The sequence below is a fragment of the Adiantum capillus-veneris genome, chromosome 16 (assembly GCF_014529385.1).
Source record: "Adiantum capillus-veneris isolate H3 chromosome 16, ASM1452938v2, whole genome shotgun sequence".
Lineage (NCBI taxonomy): Eukaryota > Viridiplantae > Streptophyta > Polypodiopsida > Polypodiales > Pteridaceae > Adiantum > Adiantum capillus-veneris.
The window spans coordinates 124,956,358-124,969,795 of NC_140946.1; the positions used below are offsets into that span (position 1 = coordinate 124,956,358).

Genomic DNA, 13,438 nt, shown 5'->3' on the forward strand with positions numbered 1-13,438 from the left:
ACTAGTTAAGGTTACCAAGTACTGACTCATTCATAATAACCTTCATGTGAGCCTCTTGAAACCTTATAAGGGCAAGCCACCAAAGGCCCAGTGATTGAAGAACCACCTGATTTTGAGGGTCAAGAAGAGATTTTCTAGACAGAAAGTATCTTAGAACATGAAGACAAGGTTTTAAGAAGTGGTAAGACTATCCAGCGGTATGTTGTCAAAGTTAAGAATTATCCTTTTGAAGATGCAAACTGGATGTAAGACATCCAGCTAAAGAATAATGTAAACCTTGTAAATACTTACAATGACTTCTGTCAAAGGTAAGAATCAGGTATGAACATAGTATATTTTATGAAGAATTTTGCTTGTTTTGGCTCTAAGATTTCTTTTAATTTTGAAGTGTATACATACCATGAATCAAGCTTTCGGCATCTCAGCCTCTCAAGAATCTAGTAGACCTTGCCAATCTATTATGAGAGATGATTAGGGAAAAGTAAAGACATGCTTGCGACAGCTAATCCTTCCAAGCACATTAGTCGTCTGTGAAAGAATGTCAACGGGTAAAAAGGAATCCTCTATCCAAAACAACAGGTTGTAACTATGACTTTATTTTTCCATCCCATAGTCGAGGATGACTATGATTTCAAGGGAGAGGTAATGTGGTGAATACTGTATTCTAAACTTCTAAAAGTATTTTCCAACATAAATTGGCCACTGAAGTCCAGGGAAAATGAAAGGAGAACAAGTGAAAATTGATAAAGTGCTAATGGATCAATAAAAGGGGAAAGTCCATAAAGAGCAAGCGTAGTCACTGATTAATCATCGTAGTCATAGGTACACGTCAAGGAAGGATAAATGTATTCCAGATAGCCTTAATCAAAGGTACATGACAAAGTAGATGATGAAGAGCATTTATAAAATAGAAAATGATTGTACTGAGCTCAAGTCATTAGAATAATTCTTTAGACTCTAAGTATGAAGTTCAGGAAGCCTTAGGGTGAAATTCTAACTTTTCCACAAAATACCTAAATTTAGCAGGTTTTGGGAGCAGCTTGGCAGTACCTCCAAAGCCCTGTGCTAAGGTTTTTCACAAGAGGTGAAAGTTTTAAAGCCCAAACAGTGAGTTTTATTTTTGCCAAAGTATATTATAATTTAGTTGCAGATAGGTTGTAGCTCCGGGTCAGCTTCATAAGCCTCCAAGGTTTGTGGAAAGGTCTTGCAGCCGAGCTAATCAATTCAAAGGTAAGCTCATGGTTTTTGTTTAATGAAAGGGAAAAGCTAAAGATTGATGTTACGTCATCCCCCGATCATCCCTTCCTCATTTAATAAGTTGACTTTGGTCTTTGTTTACTAAGGTGGACTAGGCCACATGTCCAACGTAGCAGATGCTTGCTTTGTGTGAACTTTAACAAGTCGGTGTGAGTGTGTGTGGTTTCTCCACTTGCCAAGATGAGTCCCAAGAGGGGGGGGGGGGGGATTCTGGCATGCAAGACAAGAGGAGACAAGTGTTGGGCATGCTTGAGTTGCATTAGGAGGTGTTCTCACCTCATTGGTCAAGTGTGAAGCATTTTAGTATAGTTGCACACTAGTATATGTAGATAAGAGAGGGCTCTTTGCATTTTTGAAGCTCTTTCTCCTCTGACACACTCTCTAAAGTGTCCAAGTTGGAAAAACATGCTCTGTGTGTGTGTGTGTGTGTGTGTGTGCTCAACCTCCCGGCTATGGATGCAAATCCAAGCCAATGAGAGTTTCTTCTTCTCCATCTCTACTACGTTATTACTAAGCTATACTAAGAGCTTGCCCATGAGATAGTGTACATGGAATATTGATTCTCTTGCTTGAAAAATACTTCTCTCCATCTTCATCTTCCTCTTTCCTTGCACTTCATTTCTCCCCTGTTGGGGTCTCTAGGGATTGGGAAGGAAGGTTATACCATGGAATCTTGAAGGCACCATCTTCTCGATTCAAGCAAGGTTTCGCAAAAGCACAAACATGTATTGTAGCAAAGTTCTTATTTGAGAGGATTATAATACAAGTCCTTTCGGAGGGGGGGAGCGGCTCCAAGTAAATCCGACCCTCGTCGAGTTGTCAATCTTTATTGGTAGTTCTCTTTGAATTATGTGCATGGTTAAAAAAAAGTTAATGTGTGTTTGTGTAAAGAATTAAGCCCGACAGAACCTATGTTCTCCTTGCTATCTCTCTCTTAAAGGAAAACTCTCTCCTTTCTTTGGGATCCCCGGGGTCACTCTATGTAAAAGCGATATATCACGTGCATTCAAGAACTATTTATAAAACCCCTTAGCTATGAATTTTTCACTAATAAAAGGGGCCATTTTCGTATTCAATCTGTCAACATCATTTTTCAACACCCCTCTATATGTGAACACATGAGAAAATATTAAGTAAAATAATCCCTACTATTGAACCCAAGTGATAGGCAGCTTCTTATTGCAATGACCCCCACGAGTCTCCTTTCATAGTGAAATTTCGCTAAATCTGAAAGTAAGTGTTAGATTCTCTGACATTGGGAGCAACCTCGAGATGCTATAACTTTAACACCTGTGACCTATGCCATTTGTTGCGGCTATGGCTCCACAAGGGAGCACCTAGGCTTGACAAACACTTTTTGTTTCTGCATAGTATGCTCTTTGGTCAAACCCCCTGCAAGGGTTATTGCCGGCGTCAACACCCCCCAAAGCTGGAATTCCTTGAGGAGATTTCTTTCAAGTGTCTTGTGAAGAGTAGGTAAGTAGAATCTTAATTCCTTGAAATTGTTCAATTTTTGCAAAGTTGGAGATGAGAAATCTCGACCTTTGCATGAACCATTGTCATCGGGAAACCAAGTCTAGCAAGGTGGAGGCCACCATGCAAAGCCAAGAAAAAGGCTCTCTCATTCAAGGTCATGGAGGGCATGCAAAATCAAGGCTCTCTCATTCAAGGTTCCATATATGGTTTGTGTGCAGCAAGGTAAGAAGGCGGGTACTGCTTCGAACTTGGAGCAAAGCGTGCTTTGATACGTACAACAAGGTAAGTTTAGGCAAGCCAAGCCAAGCAAGACAGGGAGGTAAAGCAGCACGACACATCTCAAACAAGTTCTGTCTCTACCAAGCAACTACTGCAAGAAAATCTAGCCAATTTCTCAAGGAGCAAGGCTCTATGTCTCCGAATGTGTTTACCTATGCTTTCATAAATTGAAGTGATGTACGTTTATCAAATTGTCTTGCAATGCAGTGACTGTGGACCAGGGTAGGGCTGTGCTTAACGTTAGAAACTTGGACACTTTTGAACTTAGAACTGGCGATATAGGCTAAAAGCTCCACCTCTGCGCCCTTCATTCGTTCGTGAATATTTCTCGCCATGGCGTTCGAAGACGCAGAGAAGATGAGGGCAGAGAAGATTGCGCGTTTCAGGTCCACCATCGACCGCGCACAACGACAGCTTGTTAGTACGGGGCAGGCGGATGATGATCAGCATCAGCATCAGCAGAAGGTAATTAATTATATCAGCAATTGCAAACCCCAGCCTGCTCATGTGATCGATCAATCCAAAATTCTCAGGCCCGAGGTGCATAGCAAACCCCAGCCTGCTCATTATGATCAATCCAAAATGCTGAGGCGGGAGAGATCGAAGGAGGGGCCCCGTGCAGCCAGCTCCATCCCCAATATTAATCTGGCCGCTACAGGCCCGGACTCAGGGAAGAATTCGCAGCTGCTGCCGCAGGACAAAATTCAGCAGCATGTAATTAAGCGCCCCCCATTACGCAAGCGTCCCCTGTCTCCGCACTCTCGACAAGAGCTTTTGCAACAGAAGCGACGTGAGGCGCGTGAAGCTATGGATGCCGTCCAGCAGACTGTCTTCTTTGACGACGTGCACAGCACGATGCAGGATTTCTGGGACCTTATCAAGATTTGTCAACCGAGCACAACCAGTGATCATGTGTTGTCAGCCGGATCATCACCCTTGGGCTCCACTGGATCATCATGTGTTATATTATCAAGCTCATGTGCAATGTCGACGGCAGCCAGCTCCAGTAATGTGGCCTATCTGGCGCATCACCCGTTCTTCACCTCTTCCTAGCTGGGCATGTACAATAAATAATTAAGTGGCAGAAGGTCATATATGCAGAGATCAACGATATTGAAGGAAGGTTGACATCGTCGTCGATTTCTGAGCCCGAAACTTTTGCACCCTGGCCACCACAGTATTTGTGTCTTTTACAGCATTGCAACATACTCGTTCGTATTATATATAGTCAAGAATCCCAGGACATTTGTGGCTGCTCCATTTTTCTGAGCTGGCATCTGCCTCCCTTAATAATGCAGTGGTGGGCCAAGGGAGAGGCAAGTACTCGAGAAGCAATTAGCAGAGGACTATTTATGAGGGGCCACTACGTCTGCGCGCACTACATTATCTGAGGGGGCAGAGCATCATGACATCAGATCGAGCGAAAGCAGCAATTTCTGACAAAGACAGGTTTGCAACTAGTGCTGCTCATTTGTTAATCAAGACTTTTAGCAGCCAAACTTTATACAATTCTTGTTCATAATCAAAGCATGAGTACATGCATGTCGTGCCAAGCAATTACAAAAGGATCCATGCACTACGTCTGCCAATTAGCACTGCCCATGAAAAAGCAGGAAGTCTAATTATATGCAAGCAGGGAGTCCATATATCAACCAGTACTGAAGATATAATTGCTGCTCAATTGTACTGGACTAGCAACGACAATTCTGACAGCGGGGTGCTAGTACACAGTTCCCCATGACAAAGCAGGAAGTCTAATATGCAAGCAGGGAGTCCATATATCCACCAGTACTGAAGATATAATTGCTGCTCAATTGTACTGCTCATCAGATCGTTCAAATTCATGACGTAGAGACTGATTTTGAGAGTATGGGCTGCTGCTCCATTAATTGTCTAATTAGCTGGCGGCATCTGTCACCATAAAAATTGTATATCACGCCTCTGATGATCGACTGAGCATTGCATGAATTAATGGAATCCTTGCTGCTTCCCGTGGACGTAGGCACGTTGCCGAACCACGTATATCTGTGTCTCGCTCAGCTCTTCCTTGTGCATAATCCTCTTTCTCTTTCAGCTCGCAGTGTGTCTCTTTAATGTTGGTGTATGCATAGGCAGCCCAATGTATAGTTCTAGCACTGTGAAGAGATCTGTGTGGGGTGGGGTGCCTAATAAACACGAATTAGAGTTGCCCAAATACATGGAAATTAATTAAGCCCGCTCGGCCAGCTGATCATTCAGCTTTATTTTGAGTGCATTCTAGGAATATATATATATATATATATATGCACCACCCATGCAATTCCCCATACACACACAAATTGATCCCTCTAAGCCAAGAGTCTCTTATCATGTGGAAATTTTGCAGATTGAACTCAATTTCTCATTTACACTATTTTCTTGCACAATCCCAGCATACTTTTCACCTTTGCCTCGAAAACTCTCAACCCTTTTTGACCCAAGCTGAGACAACGCGCTTTTCTTGAACACCGTCCCCCGCTCGTCCAATCAGCTAGATCGTAAATTGAGGAGTGGGTAAAGTCTAGCTTTGAAGCATTTCACATTAATTAGACTCCCATTTTTAGGAGAGATTCTGCCATTGGGGCCAGCACTCTTCCATTGATCTAGATCCATCATCCACCTCTTGTCTTATCTAGACAAAGTTCAAAAGATGATATGTGAGGTGTGTGTGTGTGTGTGTGTGTGTGATTGAGAGAGAGAGAGAGAGAGAGAGAGAGAGAGAGAGAGGAATGTATTTTTGAAAGGTGGACCCCTCGGGGTCTCTTTGTTTGCCCTCGATGGGTCATGCTGTTGTCAAAGTTGAGGAAGCCAAGAGTTAGGGAGAGAATGATGAGAGAGAGAGAGAGAGAGAGAGAGAGAGAGAGAGAGAGAGAGAGGTTTTCTCATAGCTAGCCAACATGGCAATGAATAGGGTAAACGAGTTTTTGTAATAGGAACCACTCCACCTAAACCCGCTCAACACGCCCATAACTATGAACACATCATATGCAAGATCTTATCGAGGATCTTACAAGATCATGAATTTTGGAACACACCCATTCCATAATCCAGCCAAAAACAATGGATCATGCGCACATCCACCATAGTCTTTTGTATATGTCATGTTGGTTCCTTGCTAGTTGCAATGTCACTTCAACTCTGACACATGGATTCAAACACTACTGACATGAACTCCAACATACATATCCAAATCAAGTAGTGGGAGCTCAAGCTGCCGCTCATGTGCATCTATTTGCGGCAATGGAGATGGAGTAGCAGAAGGTTGAAGGAGTCCAGGGCAAGCTCCCACCTCATTGGAATGCCATCACATCCAAGGTGAATATTAACTTTCCTTGTAGATCAACAAATCAATCTTTGCAATGCAAAAGTTTCTCTTGTCAAGGAATGCCAAGCTTTGTTATGCATGCATGCAATCGATCATCACTACTAAAAATGACAGGATATTGTTGGTACCAAATGCAGAGTTCTTGTGCACACTTACTTGGCAAGGAGAGAGAGAGAGAGAGAGAGAGAGAGAGAGAGAGAGAAGAGGAGAGCTAACACAAGCTACAACACGGCGGAGTTCCGAGCCAAGATGCACTAGCCCCAAAGATTGGTGCCCCTTTCGGTAGTTCTTAATTGTAATCACCCTCGATTACACATGCAAAAATAGCCAGAGGAAAAAAAATTTCTTCAATAGACACTGATTGTATGTATTCAAGCACTAGACTCCAAATATCTAGCACTTTCATGAAGACATCAATCGCACTGATCAAATCGTAAGTGTCTCGAACAAAAATCATGATCATTGTAACCGGTTTGGAAATCACATCTAGAAAGTGTTGATCTTTTCATGGAGGTCTTGATCTAGTTTATCTTGTTACTATGAGGTTCATCACATTTCAAGCAAACCATGCACACGACCACCCCTACAAGAAGACAGTACATTCACAAAGCATGCAATTCACAAATTCCCTCTTGTCCAGTCCGCACCGGATTCAACATGTTGATTCACTAATAATATAAAGGCTTCAAGGTATAGCTCAAAACTAAAGAGAATTTGTACATTTATCTTCCCCCATCCACTTTGCGCAGGACAAAATTATTTGGTGGACCTAGCTCAAATTTCTATTCATTTTTTGTGCCTTGTGACCTATTGGTTTCCATGCTAGCCTTCCCTATCAATTGGCACCTCAATCTAAGTCATCCAAATTCTTTGGTGACCTATCCGTTGATTCCCTTTCTCCTTTGAGACTTTCTGATGAGCTATTATCTGGTTCCTTTTCTTCTACAAAAATCTTTGATGAACTATCAGCTGGTTTCCTTTCTTCTTTTCTCTAACATTATCAAGAGGCATGTCCATGCTCACCACAACCATAGCACTTTGCATTTTTAAAGTATTTAGCACGCCGCTCTTCTGTCAAATTAGGCCCTATGGATTTTCTTAATCTTTCTCTTCTTCTTTTCTTAAAAGACTTTGCCTCCAGTGACTTGTCTGTTAGATAGGTCAAAGAGCCAGAATGCATACAAAATCCTTCCTTGGCATGCTCCATAAGCTCCTAGATAGTATGTGACTTTTGTTCTAGGAAAAACTGTCGGATCTCTTTAGGTAAACCGCAGCAAAATCACTCCACCTTCTCCTTAAAAGGGATCTCTTGAGAAGAACCTACTGGCAATACTATATCCCAAAACCATTGAAATACGTAAACAAAGTGTCTTGTCATATCATTCTCAAGTGATCCCATGCTGTGATGACATCCCATCCATGTTGTGATGCCATGCTAACCAAGAAAAAGTAAAAAATCTCTTAAACTTTACCCACTTCTAGGGTGCTTCCTTGTGCAATAGCAAGGTCAACAAACATGTTCGTGTATTTTCTTTTAGAAAAAAGACGCCACACTTTTGACCTTTGAGGATTTTAAGAAACAACCTCCCAAAAAAATTCTGATTGTTAGAAGAGAACAAAGTCTCCTCGTCTAAATAGCTAGATTACTTTTTCTTGCAGTTGACATTTGTATTCAAATGTGTCAAGATTCCATGCCAAACATTTTTCAAAATCTCTGGACTCTTCCAAATAAGGCATATTCCCATCAAAATATCCATTGATTTCATTTGTTCCCCTTTGGGATTTTCTTTTTTTCATTCCCCCCTAGACAAGCAGTCTAGAGGGGTGTCCTCTTTGTTGGATTATTTGTGAGAACCCATGTGCGCTGCATAAATGGATTAGATGCTCAGTAGAAGAAGAATTTTCTAAGCTCTAATAACACAATGATAGTCTTGGACACTCCAAGCAAGAAAATCAATAGCAAGTATATATATATATATATGTATATATATATATATATATATATATATATATATATATATATATATATATATATATATATATATATATAAGAGAGAGAGAGAGAGAGAGAGTCGACACGGCACTAGCCCCAAAGGCTAGGGCCACTTCTTCTTGATGATCTCTGTTACCCGTCTGATGTGATGTATCAAAAGTGCCCGTTCTTGGTGGCCTTACATATATTTGGTTCACAATGCTCCTGTCATTTCTCTGAATGATGCATGAGAAACATATGTATTCTGGTGTCTCAAGCAAGAAAACTCTCTCACTTATAAATCCAATCCTTCATTTAGAATTATATCTTCTTCAAATAAAGATAATTTAGCAACATTGGTTGAGTAATTTTGCCTTAGTTCAATCAACGTTAAAGAGGTGAAACATGTTCTTCTGGAGAGTTTGTATGAAAGGGTAGCGGAGTGCAGTCAAGTTGTAGATGCCAAGAGCTTAGAAGTTGATGAAGAAAGTGTGCAAATCCGTGAAGATGGTCAAGAATTTATGGAGCAGCAAGCGGATGAAGATAATGATATTGAGTTGGAATGTGATGTTGATAGAGATGAAGATATAAGCTCGAGTTTCTGGGAGGCAAGCAAGGAGGAGAGAACGGATGAGTCCACAACATATGGCGAGGAGAGCGAGTCTGATGAGCAAATGCTGGTAAGGGTAAAGCTAGCTAATTATGTGTCTAATGATATGGTGATAGACAATTTTCAAGAAGAATAGGTTGAAGTGCCGAAGTTGATGGAGGAAGATATGCAGATGAGGGTGTTGTATGGAACCATGTTGATGACTTTGCTCATGAAGGTAGCGGTTGAAAGTGCTCTTGCAATGCAATTGGTTCGTGGCTTTGCAAGGGAAGGCAAGGCTGCACTTATGGATAGCCAAATGGGCCTCTAGATTTGACAAGAGGATGATGATGAAGCAAAAATTGAAGGGGGTTGCACATTCTTTGATGCTCTTGAGGGATTGGATGCTGACTAAAGGGAGGAGCGGCTGGAAGTGCCTATGGATTGCACGGATAATGCTATGGGTACAGGCCTTTTGAATCAGGTATGCCTTGGAAGTGTTCAGCTGATTGGGGTTTTGATGATGTCGAGGTTGCCATGGATGAAGGTATGCAGGTGCTTGTGGACAAGGCTTTTTCCAAGATATAGGTGATGAAAGAGTTATCCCCTTGAAAGGAGGAGATTCCGTGAGCAGTGTGCTATGGATGTGCCAATAGAGGTTGATGTGGAGGAGTCACTTAGATCAAACATAGTACAATTTGGAGGAGGTTTCTTGTATGGAGAGCCTTGTGGTATATGGTTGGGAGGGAGGGTTAAACTCAGTTTTTTCATGTGTTGATTTACAGGATGAGGTTGTGGCTGAAGGCAGTTGGAGAAGGAAAGTTGATGGTTGGGAGAAGCACTATGTAAGCTATTTTAGGTGAAAGGTGAGAACCAGATTGTCCTCTTTGACCCATGAGGTGTTGGTGGTTATTTGTGCGGTGCAGCAAGTGGATGGCCATTTGATCCAGGTGGAAAACATGAAGGGATACAGGGGGTGGGACAACCCACTTGCGGTTTGGCAGCAATACGCAAGAGTAGGGCCCTATACATATGGTAGTGTTTTTGTTGGTTTTTTGATAGTGTATGCTATTGTTTCTAGTTTTTGAAGAATAAAGCAGCTTTGTGGTTGAACATAAATGTTCAACAAGGGGGTTGGGAAATGATGGTGCACCCAAATTGTGTCGATCCTAGGAGAGGGCACAAACAATGATATGTATGTTGACATGTGCATGGCAGAGGGCTAGAGAAAATGTGGAATGCATGGGCAGGTAAGGGGTAGCAAATATGTATACATGTGGTTTTCTTAGCCAATAGGTCTTGCCAGGGTGGCAGATGAAGGATGTCCAAAGTGCTAGATCTTGGCCTAGATATTAAGAACTTAAAGTGCTAAAGAAGTAGGTCCAGATGGCATAAAGAGGAGCTACACGGTGCAAGATATTTAAGTTTGAATGTGCTATGCATTAAAAATTTGGGACAGACAGGACAACGGAGACAAGTGATTAGAGCTGGTTGCAGCATATGGATGTGAAGTACTCATGATGTGGAGCATGTAGTCTTTTCAGAATGATGTCTGGAGTCTTGGATGCCAAGTTCGTGCCATATGAAGTTTTGTTGGGGGCCAATTTTATGCCAGTTTGGTTGCCCCAATTAGTGTGCCATCTGAGATTTTTCAAGCCCCACTAGGGTTTTGATGCAAAATATAAGGTGTATGAAGGTCGTAAGAAGTGAATGCATGATAATCAGAGTCCAAATTAGGGAGATACTGTAGGATGAGTTTGGCAGCTGGTGGCAACCGCAAGGTACCATATGAATTTTTGTGATTTTGATCGTCTTGGTAGAGAGGCCTGACAAGGTCAAAACGGAGAGGTGCTTGCATGGATTGAAGTCAAGAGGACACATTGTGAGGTGGTCTTGACGGCACAGTCATTGGACCTTCTAGCACCAAATTGTAGGGGGAGTAAGTGAAGAGGAATTTTTTTTGAAGATTTTCTTAATGAAGTATGGTGGATTTTGGAGGGCTTTGGGGGTGAATAGCTCTTGGAGTGCCACATGGCATATGACTTCTCCCACATGCAAGGTCAAGACTTAGGTAGCACGGCCATTTGAGGAGGGCCATGAGCCTTTCAATGTGCATCAAGGGAGCTCCTAGAGCTCCCATGCATGGTGGCTATGGTGCAGGCGGTTGGTGGCTCTTTGTGTGGTGCACACGCTATTGCTCACGGCCGAGGTTGATGACATGGTTGTTGTCCGGGTTGTTTGTGCCGTCGATGGGACACCAATGGCCGTTGATGTTGGAGGTCATGAGGGCAGGTGCCCGCGTGCCTAAAATGGCCCTCAACATTTTTAGTAAGGGGAGATTCCCACAATCACCGTGCCGTGACTACGAGGCTTGAAGGCTTAAGAAGGGGTGGCTCGTGCAGTGCCATGTGTCTCAAGAAGTGATGAGAATAGAGAGTGGCATCTCATGCAAAAAGCCGGGCCAAAATTAGCGGGCCAAAATTAGCACAAGGGCTCAACTAAATTAGCAAGTGGTACATGCCCTATGGGGACCCATATTTTTTCATTGGAGGGGGACTTCCTTTGAAGGATAGTTCAAGTGGAGGACACCCGCATGTAAACAAGACTCGTATTATTGTTATTAAGAGGCAATGTTATTGGTCTAGAATGTATAAGGGCATCCTAGAATATGTGGTTAAATGCAATAAATGCTAGATAAATAAAGCTAAAAGGCTTAAGATGGGAGGAATTCTTCATGCATTAGACATTCCTTCAGGGAAATGGGAAAGTAACTCCATGGAATTTATAGTTGGATTGCCTGGAGCACAGAGGAGGCATGACTCTGACTCGGTAATAGTGGATAGATTAACCAAAATGGCTAGGTTTACCTGAGCTAAATCTAATGTTAAAACTCTTGAATTGGCTAGATTATTTTTACAAAACCTTTATCGACTAAATGGGCTACCAATAGACATTATGTCAGATAGATACATAAAGTTTAATAGTCATTTTTTGCAGAGCTATGTTTAAGTAAGAATGAGCACAACTAAGCATCCTCAAATAGATGGTCAAATTGAAAGGGTTAATAAAATTCTAGAAGGTATGCTGCAAGCATATGTAAGTAAACAATAAGTAATAAGAGTACTTACCTATAGTAGGGTTTGCATATAATCATGCCAAGAACTCTTCCACCGGATATAGTCCATTTATGTAATGTATGGGTATCATCCTAGAGCTCCTTATGCATTAGGATTTCAAAAGGAAAAAGTTCAGGTAGCTAAATACTTTCTAGATGATATGAATGAAATGCCTAGACTTGCTGAGATAATATTGAAAGGGCTCAAGATAGAGCAAAGACATAAATTGATTTTCATAGAAGGCCTCTTACCTTTGAGGAAGGAGAGCAAGTTTCTATAAAAATTCCTAAAAAGTCTAAAACCATGAAGATGGGACCATGTCCAAAAATATCACCAAGGTATTGTGGACCTTACACAGTACTAAAGAAAGTTTGAAATATGGCTTACAAACTCAAATTACCAAAGACAATTGATAATCTTATTTAAGATGATCAGGTAGTGGAGCTCATAGATACTTGATCTCTTTCCTCAAAGGTTGTACTGAAGAGAATTCAACATGGGAGGAATTAAGAACTCTCCAAAAAAGGTTTCCTAACTTTAGGATTATTCCTTTCAATCATATTTTTGAGAAAAAATAAATTTCTTAAGGCGAAAAGAATGTGAAGTATGCTATAGCTAGGCCATATGCACAATACTCCCCTAGGGGTCTAGATCGTGTGAACTACCTCTAAAGGGATGGATAAAGGTTAAGGAAGCCAAGTGTTAAAAAGAAGGGGATTTTACCCATGCAACAGGGTGGTGGCCCACATGAGGTCTTGAGAGGGGAGTGATGGAGTTGGGTGTGTTTGTGTGTGTGCATTCTCTTGCACTCTACAGTGAGCCTTGTTGGAGTAGAGCCTTGATTTGTTATAATTTTGAGGTGCTTGTTACATGATAGATCCTTCTAGAAATCTTTCAGATGAAGGACGTGGCCTATTCATTGCACATAATCTAAATGTTTCACCATAGTCCGAGGTGACCCTGATGTGCTTTTGTCAATTCATGTATGGATGGGATCCTTGGCATCAGTTAGTGTGCTACATCCATAGCATGACCACTTATGGTTTGCATCTCGATGTTGCCTCCCTTTCATGTAGAGGCCTTATTTGCACAAAAATATAAGAACCAATCACACAATTATTGAATGCAAAGATGGGCATGAACTAGAATATAGGAGCAAAGATGTTCAAAGATACATCTTGTAATTGCCATAGTATCATTATGCGTTGGTAATAAACTATTAGTGAACTACCAATTTTGTAGATCAAATAGAGCACCTCCACCCCTAGATTGAATATGTGAATGTGTAAACATGAACAACGGACTTGTGGATTATGTATCAGATTAGTAAAATTTACATGTTTATATTTGGCACTATATGTTTTTTCTTAATGAATTTGTCTCTTTATTAATCGGATTAGCATTTG

General features: G+C 41.5%; 1 protein-coding gene across 1 annotated transcript; it reads left to right on the plus strand.

Moving 5' to 3' along the window:
• Positions 1–3,322: 3,322 nt before the first annotated feature.
• Positions 3,323–4,979, plus strand: LOC147439815 (uncharacterized). Its single transcript, XM_086484406.1, has one exon. It carries the CDS (start codon positions 3,346–3,348, stop codon positions 4,063–4,065), a length of 720 nt encoding a protein of 239 aa, XP_086340532.1. The 5' UTR covers positions 3,323–3,345; the 3' UTR covers positions 4,066–4,979.
• The last annotated feature ends 8,459 nt before the right edge of the window (positions 4,980–13,438 follow it).

Bases quoted from the DNA above. Each gene is read 5' to 3' on its own strand.
- LOC147439815 (XM_086484406.1), top strand. From the start codon at position 3,346: ATGGCGTTCGAAGACGCAGAGAAGATGAGGGCAGAGAAGATTGCGCGT.